At 41.5% G+C, this 21,715-nt stretch overlaps 2 protein-coding genes and 1 long non-coding RNA gene across 12 annotated transcripts in view; 2 read left to right on the top strand and 1 right to left on the bottom strand.

Annotated features, from left to right (window-relative positions):
* Nucleotides 1–10,549, top strand: part of LOC110068002 (uncharacterized) — a 35,552-nt gene extending 25,003 nt beyond the window's left edge. For all 5 annotated transcript variants that reach the window (XM_089277370.1, XM_089277372.1, XM_089277368.1 and 2 more), the window contains one exon: nucleotides 10,193–10,549. In XM_089277370.1, coding sequence (XP_089133496.1) covers nucleotides 10,193–10,488 — 296 coding nt within the window. In that variant the 3' untranslated portion in view covers nucleotides 10,489–10,549. The remainder of the gene's footprint in view (nucleotides 1–10,192) is intronic.
* LOC149097850 (uncharacterized) lies at nucleotides 84–947 on the top strand. The gene has a single exon (XM_089277374.1). It carries the CDS (start codon nucleotides 84–86, stop codon nucleotides 930–932), a length of 849 nt encoding a protein of 282 aa, XP_089133500.1. The 3' UTR covers nucleotides 933–947.
* A 1,492-nt stretch (nucleotides 10,550–12,041) lies between the features above and the next one.
* LOC149097851 (uncharacterized) lies at nucleotides 12,042–19,838 on the bottom strand. Of its 6 annotated transcripts, XR_016203703.1 has the most exons (5): nucleotides 19,024–19,838; nucleotides 16,807–16,891; nucleotides 16,295–16,418; nucleotides 14,443–14,567; nucleotides 13,823–14,002 (listed from the first exon to the last, which is right to left on the bottom strand). It is a non-coding gene; the product is annotated as an uncharacterized LOC149097851 (long non-coding RNA). The 6 variants fall into 6 exon arrangements; XR_016203706.1 differs by adding an exon at nucleotides 12,042–13,469 and having other exon boundaries at nucleotides 13,783–14,002; nucleotides 16,295–19,838; XR_016203705.1 differs by lacking the exon at nucleotides 16,807–16,891.
* Nucleotides 19,839–21,715: the final 1,877 nt, after the last annotated feature.

Below are 21,715 nucleotides of genomic sequence, written 5' to 3' on the forward strand. Positions count from 1 at the left end.
GAAGGTTCAACAAACGACATACGAAAAACGGAAAGAGATCAAAGAGAAGCAATACGAAGGAAGAGAAAAAAAATAAAAAATAAATGGATGAAATAAGAGAAGATATAAAGAAGAAACAAAGACAGATAGAAGATCTTGAAAATGCAGAGGAATCGCAAGAGGAAATTGACAAACTGAAAAGAGAATTGAGAAGTCTTGAAACAGAACATCAAAAGGCTAGTGAAAAATATATTCAAAGGTTCGCAGAACAACAGGCGGAGAGAGATATTCAGTTGATCGAAGATACAGAAGCTGCAGATTTTGAAAAAGAAGAAGAAGAAAATGCGAGTGAAGCTCTCAAAGCAATAAGAAAACGAAAAAAGGCGCTGGACTGGCGAATCAGGCTTGAAAGAAACAAGACTTTAGACCCTGATGCGCCGCCTGAACGAATAGAAGGGGCAAAAAACAAACTTGCGGAGCTTCAAGAAAGTTATGCAAAAATAACCGAAGAAGAAAAAGTTTTCCAAACAAAACTTGGCGTGAAAAGTGCTGCCTTGGGAAAAGAAATAAAAAATCTACAAATGGACAGAGAAGAGCTGGAAAAAGATAATAAAGAAGATACGCAGATTTTAAAAGATGAAAATGCCACACCTGAAGAAACAGAGGCCGCGCAGAGGAGAATAGCGACACGTAATGAAGAGATTAGATTTATAACGGCTCGGCTTAAAGAAGTGGGTGGAGAGAAGCCTCTTTTGGAAAGGGTGAAAGACATTTTCCAAAAATATGGGGTAACAGTAACGGCAATCATTCTCGCGGCCGGCACCACAATAGGAGCTGTTATTGGAACCATCATGAACGCTTTAAAAAAAGTTGGAAATGAGTTGGGAAATAAGCTGAAAGAGTTCGGCAAAAAACCGCTTCCCTGCTTCCTGGACTCCTTGGGGCAATCGTGAGCTTTCTATTCAAAGCTGCGGGCCAAGCCATCGGTTTTCTGGCCGAGCACACCTGGCTGCTGATTCTTGCTGTGGTGGCCTTTTTGTTCGAAAAATATCTTAAGAAGCAGCGGTAGCTTACCGCCAAGCCATGAACAGCAACGCCGATAATCCTAATACACCGACAATTACCGCTTTTTTGTTTATTTCATGTTGCGGTGTTTTATCTGGAGCCTTGGGCTCTATTTTTTGCGCCGTTGGTTGTGCTTGCTGAGTTTCAGGCAAAGAGGCTTTTTTTGACTCGGCTGTTGCGGCTTTGTGTATCGGGTTGGAAGGATGGCTTTTGGGCGGGTTAATTTTTGACGGGCCGCCTTCCATGAGTTTGAGCGCAGCTTTTTTTGTCTCCGGGTTTAGCTCGTTGTTTACCCCAAGTTTCATCCCAGAGATCCCGCCTGTTTCAGCTTGTTGTTGTAACCGACCGTGCTTTCGGTGTTGATTGTCATTTGCGCGGGCATAAGTCAGGCCATGGGGGCTACAGCAAGATTGAGCCTAACCTTCGCTTGATCCACCGCGGGCTGGTACCTTTGCACGCTCTCGGCCAGGTCGGGCTGTCTGATCGCGTCTTCAACCAGAACAAGAAACTCGCTCTGGGCTTCTTTCACCCGGCCACCCGAACCGAGAATGCTGCTGCGCACGTTCACCTGCGCGCCCAGGATGCAGTAAATGAAAGCCTCGATTGACTGGTTGATTCTCGCCAACCCTGCCTGCTTCAAACCAGATGCTGCGTTTGGCGCGAACCAGTCCGCTTGAGTATCGCCATAAGCCCCCGGCCCGATGAAATAAATCAAGTTCCCTTTTATAGCTTTACCGCCTTCATCGCTGAATTTGTTCCATCCCGGGTATTTATAGTCAGTTTTAGTCGGGCCTGACGCGTACACGTAAACGCTTCCCAGACCGTGGTTTTCCCCGTGCGTGAAGCGAAAATCGCTCGAGGGGTCTATGCCGAACTCGCTGCATAGCCTTTTGTACGAAGCAACGTCATAATGATTGTTGAATTGGCTGAAAGGCGGATCTCCGGGCAAAGCGCTCATGCTCTGAATTCCTCCTAGCTGGTACAAAATGCGCCTGACGTTGAAATACACGTGGAAGGTGTAAAAAGCTCCTATCTGCGGGGGGAGATTTATCCCGTTGTCAAAGATTTCACGTGAAATTCCACACCCCTGTGTCGCGCAGAAAACCGCGAAGTTGAGCTGTTGCGGCCAATATTTCATGTCAGGCCCTCCTAACCAGTGTTTTGATTCGGTTCCAGAAGTGTGCCTGAGTTTGGTTTTTTTGAAATATTTCTCGGAATTTTGTCGTGAAATATTGGTCAGGGGTGACGTAGATTTTGATTTCGGCGTTAAATATTTTCTTCAAGCTTGGCGCTTTCCCGTCGAAAGGTTCCGCAGGGATTGCCAAAGAAACTTTTGAACCAAGTGGCGACAATTGATAAGGAAAACCTCCGCTGTCTCCCAAACCTAGCGCTCGTTTCATTTCCGCACTCCAATACCGCCTGTCTGAACCGAAGACGCTTTGTAACGAGCCTTCGCTTTCTTTGAAAAACACCGCTGCGGTTGCGTTATTCTTCTCGTCGATGCTTTCTTGTGAAACGAACCGGCTTTTGTCCGCTTTTGGAAAGTGGTTTAAAAAATTTGTCCACGCCTTTTTCTTCGCGGCATCCGCTTTTTTCACAAACTCAGGATCTTTCCACAAATTCGCCATTGTATTTGAACACAATTTTGTTTGCTAAATATAAAATGGTTGTTCTCACTATTGTCACGCAAGAGAACGGAGAGACTATCTATTTTGAAGAACCGATACCGAAAGTTCATTTCATGAAACTCATATCTTGTAGTTTATTCAACAGCTGGGACACTTTGAAAAAGGAAGGTTCAGCCACCTTGGGAGATTAAGACAAAGATAGAGCTTTATCAGTTAGTAAATTACTCCCAGGGCATTATAGTTTAGAAAGATTGGCAAAAGAAATAGACGGTCTGTTCGCCAAATATCAATATAAAGAGTTGCAAACAGCAATAAACCAACCTGTTGGCCAGCTTGTAATCAGAAATTTTGGGGCTGGGGCAAAACCTATTGAACTTGATCACGATTTAGCCAATTTGCTTGGTATTGGGAGAAAGTTGCTTCCTATAACCTTCGTAAAAAGGCTTACATCTCCAACGACATATTTTATTCATTGTGATTTGATCGACAAAGAACGGAATCTGTTCAATGGCAAAAGGTCAGATGTCTTAGCCCTGTTTGATGTGAAAGGGAAGCCTTTTGAAAAGGTAAGCTACTGTGGTGCTCCCAACATTCCTTGCGTGACAGTTCTAGAACATTCTTGCGTTACCATAAGACATTTAGGTCTTAGAGGGGGATTTAGCAATACCCTCAATTGTAAACACGTGCCCTTGTTGAGAAAGCCGTTGTTGTTCGAGTGCTGAGTTGTTAGCAGAATAAACGGAGTTTAGTTGTTATTAGTGTTCGTCTGTCTTGAACGCTAAATTGGTGACCCCGACGCGATCATGCCCGACGAAGCTGACATTCCGACACAACCAACTGCAATTGCTAATGCTGTTTCGCTGAAACTACCGGATTTCTGGCCGTCTGACCCTGAACTTTGGTTCGCACAAGCTGAGGCGTTGTTCACTGCTCAAAATATCACCCACGAAAAGACGAAGTTCGGTCATGTGGTTCGTGTTCTCCCGGCCCAATATGCCTCAGAAGTACGCGACATTATTTTACGACCGCCGGAAGCTCCTTATACGGCACTGAAAACCGAATTGCAAAACCGTGTCTACCCTTCCAAACGACAACGATTACAGCAACTCCTACACGTGGAAGACCTTGGAGATCGAAAGCCATCACAACTTTTACGGCATATGTTGAAGCTTCGTGGTGGTACAGTCGCCGATGCTGGCGTAGACGAGATTTTCCGTGAGTTTTTTCTGCAGAAACTTCCACTCACCGTTCGCACGGCTCTTGCGGTACACAAAGGTGCCAGTCTCAGTGAGCTCGCCGACATGGCGGACAATATGGCGGAGGTCCAAGGTCCTCAAGCACCGGTTTACCAAATACAGCACCAGGGTGATTCTGAGATTAGCGCCATTAAAACCGAGCTACAGAAGATCTGGCAAACATTGCAGTCGACCCCACCAGCCCGTGCACAACCACAGTCTCGCTCCCACCCCGACATTTGTTGGTACCACGAGCGATTTGGCACGAAAGCTTTAAAATGCCGTGAGCCTTGCAAGTTTCAACAGCAACCGGGAAACTCGACTGCCAGTCGGTGAACGCAGCCCATGCGACTGGCACATCTCCTCTCCTTCGACTTTATGACAAGAATACTAAACTGAACTTTTTAATTGACACGGGAGCGGCGATTAGCGTGTTTCCGGCTGGACGATCAGATCGTTTCAAGAAAGGCGACGTCACATTACGAGCTGCGAATAACTCTATCATTAACACTTACGGTTCTCGACAGTTAATCCTCGATTTCGGGCTCCCACGCCCCCTAACCTGGCGATTTCTAGTAGCTGATGTGACTCAACCTATTATTGGCGCTGATTTTCTGTTACAACACAAATTGTTAGTGGACCTGGACAGACGACGCCTTATTGACACGAGAAATGGGACACGAGTCGAAGCAGAACCTTCACCGTGCCCCACTCCTCACCTTAATTTTCTTTCTACTCAGCCATCCACTGGTGATCCTTTCACACGACTCCTGAATGACTTCCCGTCATTGACAAGCCCTTGCACCAGCGATACTCCTATTAAACATGGTGTTGCCCATCACATTGTCACCGAAGGCCGACCTGTCTTCGCACGACCACGGCGTCTTTCTCCTGAGAAATTGGTTGCTGCTAAAGCTGAGTTCAACAAGCTCCTTGAGATGGGAATCGTGCGCCCATCCTCCAGCACATGGGCCTCTCCGCTCCACATGGTCCCAAAAGGAAATGGCGAATGGCGCCCATGCGGGGACTACCGCAGGTTGAATGACATCACAACTCCTGATCGCTACCCCATTCCACATATCCAAGATTTTGCGTCCAATTTGGCTGGTAAAACCATCTTTTCCAAGATCGACTTGGTTCGTGCCTACCATCAGATTCCTGTTACCATGGACGACATCACTAAGACGGCCATTATCACTCCATTTGGTCTGTTCGAGTTCTGCCGTATGCCTTTTGGCTTAAGAAATGCTGCCCAGACCTTCCAGCGGTTCATTGACGATGTATGTCGTGACCTGGACTTTGTTTTTGTCTACCTGGACGACATCTTGGTTGCTAGCTCCTGCCTCGATGAGCACCTCCAACATCTTCAGACCCTCTTTCAGCGCTTATCTGACCACGGCCTTGTCATCAACCCAGCTAAATGCGAATTTGGCAAGTCAGAAGTGAACTTCTTGAGCCATACCATTAGCGCAGCTGGTATTCGTCCCCACATTACCTGTGTTGAAGCAGTTCGCACATTTCCAGTTCCCCAAGACAAGAAGGCACTGCACCAGTTCGTGGGCCTCATCAATTATTATCACCGCTTTGTCCCCAGGTGTGCTGAGATCTTACAGCCCCTACACCTGGCGCTTGCAGCGGACAGTTTCACATGGACTGCCTCCTGTCAACTAACATTCGACGCAGCCAAAGTAGCCTTGTCCGAGGCAGTTATGTTGGTCCATCCTCACCCACATGCCGCCACCTGCATCACGACCGACGCATCAAACCTCGCTGTCGGAGCAGTCCTTGAACAGTTCATTCATGGACAATGGAGACCTATCTCCTTCTTTTCGAAGAAGTTGAGCCCTGCGGAACTCAAATACAGTGCCTTTGATCGTGAACTGTTGGCTGCTTACCTAGCTGTCCGACATTTCCAGTATTTTGTAGAGGGCCGTGTGTTCCATATCAACACAGACCACAAGCCTCTTACCTTTGCACTTCATTCCAGTGCTGAACGACATTCACCACGACAAGCGCGGCACCTGGCCTTTATTTCCGAGTTCACGTCAGACATCCGCCATATCGAAGGTCAAGCTAATCGTGTCGCTGATGCACTGTCACGCAACGTCCTTGCCCTGGAACAATCCCCAATCGACCTTGAAGCCCTTGCTTCTGCTCAAGAACTAGATGGGGAGCTCCTCAAGCTTTCAACCTCCTCCACTTCATTGCAGCTTGCACAGGTTCCTCTTTCGCACACCGGACGAACTCTCCTTTGTGATATCTCCCAAGGTCGTCCCCGTCCTCTGGTGCCCTTAACGATACGTCGAGCCATCTTTGACAACCTGCACTCTTTGTCTCATCCGGGCATCAAAGCCTCTCGTCGCCTCATATCCGAACGGTACGTCTGGCCAAATATGAAGCGGGACATCGCCTGCTGGACCCGTACCTGCCATGATTGTCAGCAATCCAAGGTGCAACGGCATGTCAAAGCCCCGCTGAAGGCCTTCACCCCACCCGACTACCGTTTTGATAGTATTCATGTGGACATTGTCGGTCCCTTACCTATATCCAAGGGCTACACTTACCTGTTCACTTGCATTGATCGCTACACTCGCTGGCCTGAGGCAATTCCGATGGCTGATGCCACTGCTGAGTCCTGCGCTTCTGGTCTTCTGACGGGCTGGATCTCGCGCTTTGGTGTACCGACGACGATCACCTCTGACCGGGGACAGCAGTTCGAATCGGATCTTTGGCATTCCCTAATGAACCTTCTTGGTGCCACACGTCTCCGCATCACAGCGTACCACCCACAGGCAAATGGTCTTGTCGAGAGGTTCCACAGGCACCTTAAAACCGGCCTGAAAGCACGATTGGCAGGTAGTAATTGGGTTGACGACCTCCCTATGGTCCTTCTTGGAATTCGTGCCACCCTCAAAGAGGACCTGTCATGTACGTCCGCAGAATTGGTTTATGGCACAACACTCCGTCTGCCAGGCGACTTCTTCTCTGCCCCTACTATCGAGGACCCATCCTCATTCGTGTCAAGACTGCGTTCTTCCATGCAGCACCTCCAGGTTGTTCCTACGAGATGGCATGGTCGTCGTGATGTTTATCTCCCTCCTGACCTCCATACAGCTACCCACATGTATGTGCGGCGTGACAGCCACAAACCTCCACTAACGCGCCCTTATGATGGTCCCTTTCGGGTTCTCCGCCGTTTTGACAAACACTTTACCCTGGACATTAATGGCAAGACCAAGGAAATCACAGTTGACCGTTTAAAGCCTGCTAAGCTGATGGATGATGCTGGTCCTATTGAGCATCCAGTTGAAGTTTCTGCTCCACATTCTCTAACACTTCCAGATCCTCGAGAGAACACTAGCACTCCAACTCAAGTTCATTCTCACCCACCCACCTTGACCCGAGCAGGCCGCCCAAGTCGTCGACCAGCACATTTCTCGGATTATCTCTCAGACTGGTAGGGGGATACTGTGGTGCTCCCAACATTCCTTGTGTGACAGTTCTAGAACATTCTTGCGTTACCATAAGACATTTAGGTCTTAGAGGGGGATTTAGCAATACCCTCAATTGTAAACACGTGCCCTTGTTGAGAAAGCCGTTGTTGTTCGAGTGCTGAGTTGTTAGCAGAATAAACGGAGTTTAGTTGTTATTAGTGTTCGTCTGTCTTGAACGCTAAACTACCACGGTTCTCCGCAACAGGTTTTGCGAGACTGCTCTACAGACGAGTTCATAAATAGCATCACTATTAGCGTCAAAGATGAGAAAGGCGAACTCTTTGATTTCAAGGGCTTCAAGCTTCCTTTTGAATGAGAGTTAAATTAAATTTCTTTATATACACAACGTCTTCAGCAAATGTGTTACCTTCCGCGCCTCCTGCCGAGAATGAAAGAAGAATCTATCCAAGCCTTCCCGAAACGACAAATGCCGAGAATTTCCGGCTAACTGAAATAAGTAAAATTGAAAAAGAAATATCTGTTGAGGTTGAGCATTACAGGCTTGTGTTGAAAAAATATAAAAAAGCTCGGAAAGCGATTCATTATTCCGTGGTTGGCCTTGGCGCCGTCACGGCAGCTCTGTCTTCTGGGGCTGTTGCAACATCACTTACTGGTGTTGGAATTGTTATCGGCGCACCTGTTGCCGCGATAGCCGCTTTATCTGGCGCAGCTTCCACTGGCCTGTCCGTTGTCAACAAGAAGCTTGAACGCAAAGTTAATAAGCACTCGAGAATCCATTCTCTGGCTATTGCAAAACATGACTCGATAAACAGCTCTGTCTCACAAGCTCTGAATGATAATCGGGTTTCTGACACGGAGTTTCAACTGATCACACGTGAAACGCAGAAATATCGCCAACCTAAAGAGACTTTACGCTCAAACTTTGCGCAAAAACAAATAAATTTACGCCAGCCAGATCTTGAAAAAATAAGAAACCAGATTCGGCAAGAATTTGGAAAAAAACGTGCGGAGTCCAGCACAAATTTGAACTAAATTTTGAGCGAAAAAACACAAAACTATCTCTAAGTCTTATTAAAAACAGGTGATTGTGTTACACCGCGTTACCTTCACGCGTGACGTTGCGTGACAGGTCACACAAAAGGGCAAAAGCCCTGTCGGGGGGTGCTCGTTGGCTGTTCTTGCCTAGCCCCGGCTAGGACTTTCCCGCCGCTGACAAGGCGGCTGTCGATTCCCATTTTACCTCTGGGAACGAGGTTTGAGATCCCGACGGACCTCTGAGCACCCCCCAGTCCCCACTGGGCCGGGGCGGGTTTACCCGGGGTTATCGCCGTGGACGGCCTCACCCCATACCCCTGACAAGCGCCTGTACGTGCCGTATTAGGAATCAGAGGGGGCCAACCTCACATCCAAACTTGTGGTGTAGCTTCTCTGTCCTTTGCCTAAATTTCGCAGTATTTTCACACATACGCATGCGCTTCTGGGCGGCGAGATGATGTCATACTTAAGTTATAATTAGAGATTGGCTGAATAAATTATATCACGACAGTACTTCTGAAAGCCAAAATTATTGTGCTTTTCCACGCGATTTGCTTTATTTTCATGGAACGTTCTACACCCGTTTGTCAGAAAGAGGTCAGACAGATAACATATCAAGTCGTTGAAGCCGTGCGAGAAGCAGAGAAAACTTAAACGGGCTCTATTGAGTGCCTTGTTCAAGGAATATCACATGTTACGATCGATCGAACGCTGTGATCAAATCTTGCTATTTTCTCGTTTCCTCCTGCTCGCTTCACTTCGGTAGCTTCTGTGGTGAAAAAATAACTTACAGCGCGTTTACTGAGCGTATTTTTTTTTGCAAATTCTGTTCTGGTTCGTTTTTTCTCCCCAAACAAAAAAATCTTGAGTTGTCCTCCATGTTTTTCAGTACTGCTCGTCCAAGGGCCTGGGAAATATTTGGTTCCAGTCTTTCTGAGAAAAATGTCACGCAACTCACAGATTTCAAAACAAAACTGTTGATTCGAACGAAGGTTAATATCGGCGCCGCTCAATAAAATTTTTGAAAGATTTCGGCTTAGTCGTTCTCGTCATATATTGGGTAGCCGAGATAGTGTTTTACTCCATTTTTATAACACTCGTAACAGAGTCCTTTTAGGCGGCAGGAGTTGCATTTACGGCAAAACATGACCTTTAATATTCTTGATCGTTTTTCACAGAAGGGCGCCTCTTCAATATCATAATGTACCTCATCCCAACCCATTTCCTTTTTTTCCATTCTTTTTATTGCGAGATACTCCTTGTAAATTATCTCACGAAACTCTGGAGGGAGGTTTTGAAGGGCCTCGCAAAGTTGACAGTTGTTTGATTGCAGAACATCGGACGAATATCTTGCGGCAGCCATCTCGGCGTATATACTGTGCAGATACTTGTTCAACTGGAAATATTTCTGGCGCACTTTTGTATATAATCAGTGCAGCCATTTTCGGTGTCACATCCGCGCTTTGTTTTCTTTTATGTTGTGTAACACGCAACATGTCACACACACATAGAGACTACTGGTTATGGACGCAGCAGTGATAACTGGGAAGAGAACGAACAATTTTTGTTCGTTCTCTTCCCAGTTATCACTGCTGCGCCAGAACCAGTAGTCTCTATGTGTGTAAGCTGGTAGGAAGAAATAGAGAAGCTTGGCAATAGAGTGCATGGAGATAGACTTCATTTGCAGAATCTGTGCGCGTGATCCTGGCACACGTTTGTGAGGTCGAAAAGAAAAAAATGTAAATCATGGCATATGGTTCTTTAATACTGCTTCTGTTTGTCCATTGTTGTGCAGGTTATGATGAGGTTGGATGCTATAAGGATACTGGAAGTCGTGCAATCCCAACGTTGGAAGGAAAGGATTCTATCTTGGATGGATCTTATTCTTCTCGTACGAACCCCATTGCCAAGTGCGCCGTGGCTGCAATGAGAGCGGGCTACAGGATGTTTGCAGTTCAGAATGGTGGCTGGTATGCCGCTAGTGTCCTTGGGCCACAAACGTTCGATAAATATGGAAAATCTACAGCTTGTAAGATTGATGGTAAAGGTGGATCTTATGCTAATCAGGTCTATTTTATTACTTGCAAATAATTGAGTTGTATTTCAATGCCAGGTTTGTTTAAGGAATAAAGATCTTCACTCTTGCCTTCAATTTATCTGTTGTGTGTTTCAGTTGTTGCATACTGGTTTTGTGTTTAAATTAAAGTTCGTTGGTTTCTTTTTAGCACATTGGAGTTATGACTCACTAGTCATAAAATTCAGGGAAATGAATGATGTGGTGTGCAGTTCTCCTATATATGAAGATTCATTTTGAGGCCTTATTGTGTGAATATTTTAAATTGCGTTCGAAGTGTAGTAAAAAGAAGAAAGACGCTTGTAAACGTCGTTGATCCTAATTTCGACTACTGGAGAATTCTACTTAGAAATAAAATAAATGCATTTTCCAGTTTTCTCATTTCTGACCAACCCATTTGACACGACTTTCAGATTTTTTAACTTTTTTTGGCTCGAGCTGAAGGGCTTAATTATAGCAGTGTGTGCATCTCTCTATGGAAAGAAAGACTTGAATAGGAAATGTGAATAAGCAGTGACGGAGCATGTCGAACCTATGAGATGCTATTGTCGAGTTTGGTTTATTTGTTCGGCCCTGATTGAGAATTCGAAAGGAGAGAGAGATTATATTCTTCTAACTAAACAACAGCAGTTCGTGCATACATTGTAATGCGATTAGGTCTCTGTTCCATGATCAAACATTGAAAAATAATGACCGTACCTAATGAATGAATTGATTAAAAAAAAAACGGCCTACAAAGTAGTACTCAGAATAAGATGATCATTTTCAATAACCGTCTGTCTGCGTAATTTCGAGAAGTTTTCGAAACCATAATCACCAAAACGTTAAATTTTAACACTTGAGGTGGCTCACTACAGCTCATTCTGCTTGATGGGTCAATACCGCCACACTTTACCACCTCATGCCACAACATTAGTATTACAAAAATGTCCAATAATTAGCGAACAAATAGTGGTCATCTTCATGGCATATAAGGTTACTAAAGCAACAGTACAATCTGTTAAAACACCCTAAATTTTAAAGTCCATGGGGCGGGACCTCAACATGTCGAATTTCTTAACACTCCTAAAGACAGCCTATCAGAGCGGTTTAGAAAACGTCCCTCAATTCCCATATTTCCAACTCCGCTCTTTCTCCGTGTCTCTCCCGCTTTACTCCTGCATGCTACTTGAGTTATAGAGACCTTGTTCCCTGTATTGTTGTACCTATGATAGCCATGCCAACGGTATAGCTTTCTTGGGAAAATCTCGTGATCAAATGACTTCACCAATATTTAACAACTATTCCACGAGCGCGTTGGATAAGAGTATGATAGATAGCAACCGCGGCGCGTAGCTCCGAGTTTGCTATAACCATCTCATATACAGCAAGTGCGAGTGGAATAATTGTTTTATTAAAAACGCTCCCAAAATATAGAAAACTAAACTAAACTAAAATAAAAATGCCCAAAAAGATTACGCGCACGCTTATCATATTTGTAGAGCATGGTAATATATAGATTTAGGCCAGCCTAAAAGCGGAGCTCCTCAGTTATTTTTCGGAATGTTGTTACTAATGAAAATAATCCAACTTGTATGAGGTAAATTGCGAATGATTTAATAGTTTCAGCCGGAACTAGTATTACATCAGCAGATCGAGGTGTAAGATGGTGTGATTATGAAATATAGAGCCATGATTTCAAGGATTTCTTGGAAGCCACCAAAAATCTTGATCACATAACAGAACGGTCTTCTGTGCTTTTTGGTGGCATTTCTTGTTCTTTCCTACCTTATTCAGAAAGACAAGGCATTGTTATTAATCATTATATTCTTCCTTAGCTAACATGGGGACTCCCACACAAAAGAAGTTTACACATTTTTTTGTTGTGGGGACTGATTGAAATGCAGTGGTTACAATATACTCAGTCCCTGAATCTCTACCAAATGAAATCTCACAAAAGTACCAAAACAGTATACATATGTGAAAAGTTGGAAAGTTTTGTTTTCTAACTTGTCCCCAAAGATACATTTAGCCATCTTCACTATTGTATGGAGTCTCCTCCTGCTGGACGGGTTTGCAATGAGCAAAATCACCCTCGCATGAATGGTAATTACGATATTTTTTTTTTTGCTGATCATGAATACTTGCATAGGCTTCTAATAATAATTTTATTATTCAATTTCAATGTGATTTGTTCTTTTTTTCGACTGGCATTGTGGACTACAAGAGCTGTTATTGGATTCCATTAATTAATTTTACTATGATTAAATTATACCAAGAATTATCAGTGAGCTAAGAGGAAGTTATATTATGTACATGTATTTTGTCTGCACTACACAACCAAATGCACTCAAAGGTTATGAGGCATGGGTACATTTGTCAGAAGAGCCCAGCATATCCAAGATATGTTTTGATTGACACATCAATTAAGATAATTTACAGCAAAATGGATAAAAAATACATCAATATCCTACATGCACCAAAGCCAGGAGAGGGGTTATAAGGCAATCGTTTAAACAACAGATTGAAATAATTTATAAATTAGAGAACACTATTTCTACAACAGAATGGAACAAATTAACCTTATCGGACATTGCGAATGGCAAGGCTGTCTGTAGAATGTCACAAATTTCTCAACCCTTTCTTTCTACAAAAATGCTAATCCTGCAACTTTGCTTAAGACCAGTTCTCCATTTCGTGTTGGCAAAATATCAATTTATGCCATGTCCAATGCAGAATATCACAAAATTGATTTAAAAGCTCAATAAATATCATTTTAAAGCCAAAAAGCCAATTATTTAAATAAACCATGAGTAAATTATCTCTAAGAAAAACTGATTAAATTAACAGGCACTTAAAAATAATTAGTTAATATGTGTTTCTTAATAATGTAATGCAGTGTATCTGTCACAATGTTGCAGCTAGGATATTACTACAAACAGGATGGGTTGCAGAACGGAACCTCCAAGTCAGTTTATTCAATGAACTTGGTGCAGAATTTATAATCCCATCAAGTTGTCTGTAAATACAGAGAAACCAAACAAAGCATTACAATCGTAAGTAATGAATTACTGAACTCTTTTACATGTACTGTATGAACAGTGTATGTTCCATTAATATTGGGGATCTCTCAGAAGCTGCATCCATGATAAATTAATTTGTTCCCAGATGCATTTGTTTATAGAACTTTTCACAAATTAATATCTCTGTCATAACAGTGACCTCTGTGTTCTCCAACAATTAGCACACAAGAAAAATACACTCAGTAAGATATTGTTTACAATAAAAATCAATGCCTATAAGCAATCATAAGGACCTTAAATTTATATTACCTCAGAAATATCTCACCAGGCCATGGTTGCTTTGAAAATCTTTGATGTTTTAATACAGGCTCCCCATCTGTAACCTGTTCATATATTGACTGACAGGAACAGGCATGTAATTCCTTTCTTTGATATACAGTGTACTTCATTGTTAGCTGTTTACTGAGTGTTAGTAGTGAATCAAATGCTAGGGGTTGGTACTCCAACTTTCACTGTGGCAGGCTCTGCCCTGAGATACAAAGCAAACTTACATAACTGTTATGAACTTCGCCACTTGCGTTCAAGAGCAAATGCAATTTGCTTCAAACAAGCAACTGGAACATTGAGGGTTACAACAATGTGCACCGTCCCAATCACAGGGTCATCCAGGCTGTTTGGTTGTACATATAACTGTACAACTGTATATGAGTTCAGCTTCCAGAAGAAAATCTGAGTTTGTCACGATAAATACTGATGTTCTTGCTTACTCAATGAATGAATGTGCAGTTCCAGAAGATATTCACACCCAACACCCATTCATGGCCAGTCTTTAGAAATTCCAAATTAAAGTATCAGGAATCAAGAGCTCTAATAGAGAAAAAACCTCCATGTGGGGTATGAATCTTTTCTTGAAGAAAACAATGTCTGAGAAATCATTAATTACAAAATAATGCTTAAGAAACATCTTACCTTACAGAGAATTTTGTAATCTACACTGTCTGGCCAGTTCATATACATGTATTTGACAAGTTGACACTGGGCATGTTTGTAAATTTGTGCACTTCAACATCACATTACTATGTAGCACTGGCCAACTAAAAACAAACAGCATAATTTGGGTAATTAATATACACTGTACATTATTAGGTTGAAATATTGGTGTAGATTGTTGCACATCAACAGATACAGAAACTATTTGCACCTGAATCATAACAAGTGAAAAATCGTGCATGAGACATTTACATGTACATGTAACAGCCCTCCACCTCAGAACCATCACAGATATGATATGATATTTTTAAACTCTCTAAAATTTCAGATTATTCAAGATTAACATATGCACATACATCATCTGGGGCAACCCTAAAACACTGAATTTGGAAACCGAAATCCAGAATCCAGAATCTGGAATCCAGATATTATGAATGATGATAGAAATAATTCACTTCAGCAATGTCTAATAAATAAATATGAGCAAAAATCATTTTGTTGTTATTTATTTTCTTGGCTTTACTTCAGCCACAGACTGTAATTGCTAAAAAATTATTGACTAGTTCTGAACAACCCTTAGCTATATATCTGGCCCCGTTGTTCAAAAGCTGCATAAAGCTATTCATTGGGTACATCACTATCCAGTCAGGGTTACTGATTTTTTGGTAGTATCTGTCTCTATTGTCTGAGCAGGCTAAATAGGTGTCTAGTGTTTTTCTGCATTGGCATGTCACCAAGAGCCTTCATGCGGCTTTGCCACTCACACCCCCAGCCCAAACACGAGAGCCTGCTCATAGGCTAAGTTACCCATCTTTTGTTCAAGCTGGCCCTGGTGAGAGCCCGGTTCTTGTCTAGATCAAATTGCTCTGAGAAGACTGGTGAGCAGCACATTAACAACAAGCTATTATAGGATATTGCAGTGAGTTTCTGGCAGTCTTTTAGCATCTTTGAACAGCATGTGGTCTGATCTGTCAGCAAGTGAGAAGCAGACGGAAGTAAGTGTGCAACATTTCTACAAATTGTTTTAATATGATGGCCGCTAAGAATATGAAATGCTGATTTGTCACAGTATCAGTGTGGAAATTGTGTTAAGCTGGAATTGGTCTCTTATCTGTTGGAAAAATCAAATTTCATATTTAGATCAGATGGGTTAGCCCTTGGACTTCGAAATTGGGGGGCGTGACCATCAATGTACAGGGGGCTGTCACTGATGGATATCCTGTTCTCTATGACATTTTCTATCTTGTTCAGTACGTACTAGACATAAAGGATAAATTTATACTTCCGGTAAATTGAAGATCACTTATTAAACAAAATGGCAATTACCAGCAAGCTTATTTTAGACACTCTCGAGGTGCTTGGAATAAAATTAAGACGCACTTTACTGAGATTCTCATAATCATAGCCCTCACTAAAAATAACGGTTGCCCAATTTCAACAGACGGGGAATTTTCGTTTCAAAAAAGGTTAAGTTTGAGGTCCTTTTTACTTGGCAGCTTACTTTTTACAGTCAAAAAGCTAAGCAAAACAATTTTCGCGTATTTGAAGAACTTATTTTCTTTGATTTGCGGATTCCGGTTTCCAGTTTCTGGATTCCGGTTTTTGGTTCCAGATTCCGGATTCCGGTTTCTGGGTTTTAGGGTTGCCCCATATTTAACATATTGTTTGCTTCACATTCAGTTTACACATGGCTGTTATCCAGCATAGGCAGACTTCTAAGTTTTCCTTCAAAAATATATTGCAACAACTATTGCATCTTTCGTTACCTATTCTTGTGATGAAATGACACAAAATTCAAGAACAAGAAGTCATAAGCATAAAACTAACTTACATGGTAGTGCTTACAGTTCCTCTTACTGTCTGCATATGCTGTCCATAAACTGATGCTGCCTGGATAATGTACTCATTATTTTTCTGATCACACCTTTTAAAATGTCACTGTTATATAATTTGTCCTGAAAAAGCAATACATGAAATGTTATGCCTTTGGCACTCACCAAATACCTTTACATGATGTTAATGTACACCATATCAACATTCACAATTCTCTTTACTTTCATTGTAACTCTTTTGTGTCATTTTCCCTCACTTGAAGACAGGACTTCCACATTAGGTTATAATTTGCCTCTGGAATCTCTATGAATTCACAGGGAGTGATAACAATTAAATTATGACTAATTTTAGCAAAGGAGGTGTTCAAATGTCAGATTTTAATGCTAAGTTTATACAGTAACTTTACATTACTCTTCGTACATATATATAACCTCTCAATTATTGCACCTATAGACAGAAGGTGTGCTGGGGGAAGAAATGTTCTAAACTCTCTGAACTCTTCCCCCTTACCTGTAATAGGATGACTATTATGAACTACGGTTTGTAACCAACACCAACATCAGGTTATGTATACACATGTATATTTTATTGTCGTCTGTAATCATAAAAAATAAAAATTTAAAATCCTCCATAAAGTTCATACTCAATAACACTGCTACATGAAGCGCTGTCACTGGAAATCAATTTAAGTGAAACTGTTGCAACAGCTCTGCCAAAATTTTTCCTAGCAGTTAAGGCAGGATAACAGAATATACATGTACCACACAGCAAAGGCTAGAGATACACACATGTTAGTTATCAGTTAGGATTTGGTGAGCTTCTGTGCTGTAGGTATGGTGGAAAATAACAGATTATCAGAAATGAAGGTTCCTGAGACATTTTGACAGCACTGAGAGGAATTAATATATAAATTCACAAAAGAAGGAGAAGTTCTTGCCCTGTCTAGTTCTCTGTAATAAAAATATCATTTACATATGAGTCATTTGTAATATGTGGTTTGTGTTTAAAGCCGATATAATGCACACTCTGATTGGCCAATTCCAGTGCATTATTTACATTTACATGGTATACCTTGGTAAAACCATAAAACATTGCGTGCGACTAAAATAAAAAATATAAAAAATAAAAAGAAATGCCTAATTCATAACAATTTAAAATACTCAACACTAAAACGAATGTAATTCTTTACTTGAAAATAATTCTCCTGTAATGCCCATGGGCCAATTACAGGCATGCTAAGAAGTCCTAACACAAAGTAAAAGGAAATTAAGAAAACTATTGCTTTTTTCCGGAAAATTGTAGCGACTGAAGACAATGATGGAACACTCTGAGAGTGCATTCTATCAACCTGATGAGATAAAATTTAAGGAGAATAGAGAATTCACGAAGTTATATCACAAACAAATTGGTACAGGACAGGAGAAAGGAAACTGTACAGCCAGGAAGAAACTGAAACTTTCTTCGACCAGCAAAAAAGTATGCACGCACAACAAAGAAAACAGTCAGTGACATTCATTTAATAAGTTAGTAAATAAAGAATTAGTGTGAAGAAGAGAGCAAAGAGAGAGAAAGTGGAGATAGGAGAGCGCTCTCTCCAACTAAATTGTGTATATATGTATGTAAAAGTTATTCTTATTACTGAGAAATGGTCAGGGCAAGAACTTCTATTACACTGTTCAATTTACCGAGTTAATTAGTACTATCTCACTTTTTTGGAACATTTCCATATTAAGTGTAAATACCGCATTGGGGAATAACCTCTTATTAAGAAAATAGGGTCCATGTACCCCCAACCAAAAGCAATGGCACAAATAACATGAAATAGCCAATCAAAATCAAAGCAGAGCTTTATTTGCAGACAGGATTGCCATGCATAATCGTCTACTCGACATTTTGGACTATATAAGCATTTCACCAAACCGAACTAATTGGACAGACAACAAAATAAAACGAGGAAATCTACATTATAAACACAAGATGCATATCACTACATCTGAGCTCGAGTATCAACAGCAAATCCCTTTTCAATGAACGGTGACCGAATAAAAGAGAGGATAAAGAAAATTCGTTTAAGCTTGCGGTGTTAAAGTTTAAAAATTATTCACACTTAAATTTGAATATTACTGAGAGTCTGTATTTTTGCCGACGGCTTAATTTAGCTTTGCAGTCATTTTATTGGCAGTAGCTTTACCAGTCTTCAACCAATTTAACCTCGGAATTCACAAAAGCATTTCGCCAAACCGAATAAATTGAACTAACAAAACGAGGAAATCTCCATACTTTGTAATCACAATATGCAAATATTCACATAGGAACAAAAGTAAATTTAGCAAATCCTGTTCGCTTCGGCTTAAAATGGTTTGTAGACCTTTCTTGGTTCAGTTTTCAACAACAGAAGAACAAATTTTAGCAGTCTACGAAGCGGCAGTGCTAACTAAATCAGAGAAAACTTCAAAATTCGCCCGGCCGTGTTTACAAGTACGATTTTGGTTAAGCTTATTTTTAGATGTGAGGTTATAAGCTTAAATTGACGACCTCCAACCTCCAAAGCGACCCACGTGTTATTGTTTAGAGACGAGCGAAATTAAAACGATGCAATTTTTAAAATCTCTTACAGCATGGCTTCAAATAAGGAAGACTTTTAATGGATTCCAATTGAAAATAAGCTTATATCGCCGAGGAAACTTGTTAGTTTTCATAGCAAACGCAACAACAAAAGTCACTTACCGCAAGTTGGCAATTCAGTTCGGCCAGTGTAAATCTTCCGGGCAGAAACTTGCAGCAAAAGTTGTGAAGACTAAACTGAAGTTATATTTTCGATAGATCAACGAATCAACCACTTCTCTCCGCTACGTTTACTGTTTTGCAATTTCTCTAAAACACTCGGGTACGTTTGATTTCTCTTGTTCATCACCTGACCAAATCAGGTGACTTTTGAATTTTCTTGCACGGCTGCACAGCATCACGTTCGCGCGAATTTTGAACTTGGCCATGGAGAGTTCGGCAGTCTTCTGAATCAATTTGTCGGGTACTTTCGCCTCCTTTCTATAGCCCTCGTCAGCTTTGGTTCACGGCATTGTTCGGTATATTATTTCACCTCCTTTCTCTAGCTCTTGACTAGCTATAATTCACGGCATTGTTCAATACTGTTTCGCCTCCTTCCCCAGCGCTGGCCCGCTCAGTCTTTTTCGCGATCTTCTTCGCTACTTCTTTGCCTGTTAATTCTTGCTTTCTGTCTTTTGCTTCAGCGCAACCCTGTCTTAAAAATATTAAATCAACCTCCGCTATCGTTTTTCTTTAAAAATCCCGCCAAGAAAAATGGCATTCACCCGCTACCAACTGAGGGTGCATGTCTCTGTCAGCCTATTAGTTTGAGTATGGCCGCCATCTTGCGCGACTCCGTCGTCGTCGTCGTCGTCGTCGTCGCCGTCGTGCGTACGCGCCCACGAGCAATACCGCTAGCCATGATAACCATGAGAAAATCAATTCATGGGTTTCCTTTTCTTCCTTATATGGGTATGGGGCTCCGCCGGAGCTCCGCTATAATGGCTGACATACCATGATAGCGAAGCCATTAAAAACTCTTGAATTACATTATGCAATGATCCACTTTTTAACAACATAGAATATTACTTATCTTGTTTAACTGTTACAATATTAAATGTTCTGCTTTGCAAATTGGGAACAAGCTCTGGGTTAAATACGATAAATAAATGCTGCAAGATGCCTTCTCGTTCAGGAGCTAGCTTTCTCCTTGCTGTCACACGAATGTCTCCTGTTCCAGGACTTTGGAAACCCGTCATCGCCTAATTTGTAGTCGCCTTAACCCTCTCACTCCCAAAAGTGCCATGTGGCACAAAATACCATAACATGCTCAATATTTGTTCAATTTTTATCAAATTTGAACAGCAAAAAGTTCTTGGACAGATCTATCGTTTGAAAGCATAAAATCATACCCCCCTCCTATATGAGATTTTATCAACCACCCCTAAAATTGTGCACCTTTGTCCTCCTAGACTTTTAAGGTCAAGTTAACATCTGACAATAACCAACACTTTAAGAGTTGCATATTAGGCTATAGTTTAGGGGTATACGTCAACTATACAAGGAGTGAGATATTTTTCAATGTTCTTTTAATTGCGATAAATCAAAATTTGTTTTATTTGGAAGCACTCGTCGTCTTAAGTCCTTAAACACTGTTTCTATTAAGATCAATGAAAGCCCTCTTAAACAAGCCAATACATTCAAATACTTGGGTGTGACACTTAGAAAAGATCTGTCTTGGAATGAGTACATAAAAAAAACATTGTAAATAAGACCAACTAGCGACTTGGACGTCTTAGACGAATCAAGCCTCTTCTACCACTACACGCTCGCCTAACACTTTATCACTCCCTAATTCCTCCACTTTTTGACTATGGTGACATTATATGGGGTGACAAAAACATCACTCAACTGATGAACGATCTCCAAGTACAACAAAACAAAGCAGCGAAATTAATTTCAGACAAACCAAAATATTCCTCCGCCACCGAAGCTCTTGAGGAACTAGAGTGGAAGCACTTAGATCACAGACGGTACCTTCACCGATGTGTTTTTATTTTTAGATGCCTTCATAAAATCATCGATTTTATTTTTAATTTTAGACAAAATAATGCCATTCGCCATTATGATACCCGCCAGCGCAAGAATCTGCACCTTTCTGCTCCCAAAACAAACTGGGCAAGGCAAAAAATCACATACCAAGGAGCTCTCGATTTTAACCTTTTAAGTCTTGAAATACAGGAAACTGAATCTATTGTACTTTTTAAAAAGAAACTTGAACACATACCTTAATTTTATCATATTTCATTTATATCGTATCTTTTACGTTTGAGTAGCTTTTACGTTTTTATAATATTTTCCACAGGGCCGTTCTGAAAACCACTTTATGCGCATGAGATCGCCCCTATATAATTATTATTATTATTATTATTATTATTATTATTTAGTTTTTCGTTTTGAATGCTTTTCAATTCCAACTGAGCCTTCCTCTATGGCTGTTAGTATGAGATGTGGTATCCCACAAATAATATATTTCAAACGGTATACTATGTGTGGTCCTTGGGTCTATAGTTACAGTTTTACAAAATATGTTGTTTTCCCCACGGGAGTGAAAGGATCCGTTTTTTCGGGTATTCGTCTTCTCTATGGCAAGTTATGTCTGATTTTTGAGTGCCGATATACCCCGTCATTAATCCCTACAGGGATCTGGAAATTTCTCTTGCGATTAACTCCTTTCACAGCAAAATAGCTGCTTGGTTTTCTATCGCAAGAGAAGAAGAAATTTTAGCAATCTATAATGCAGTTATCCCTACTAACAAAATTTAAAAATAACCCAGAAAATTCGCCTTCGCAGCGTTCAAGTACGTTTTTATCA

This window comes from Orbicella faveolata, unplaced genomic scaffold (assembly GCF_042242905.1).
Source record: "Orbicella faveolata isolate gen_17 unplaced genomic scaffold, um_ofav_v1 contig_46, whole genome shotgun sequence".
Classification (NCBI taxonomy): Eukaryota; Metazoa; Cnidaria; class Anthozoa; order Scleractinia; family Merulinidae; genus Orbicella; species Orbicella faveolata.

Bases quoted from the DNA above. Each gene is read 5' to 3' on its own strand.
- LOC149097850 (XM_089277374.1), top strand. From the start codon at position 84: ATGGATGAAATAAGAGAAGATATAAAGAAGAAACAAAGACAGATAGAA.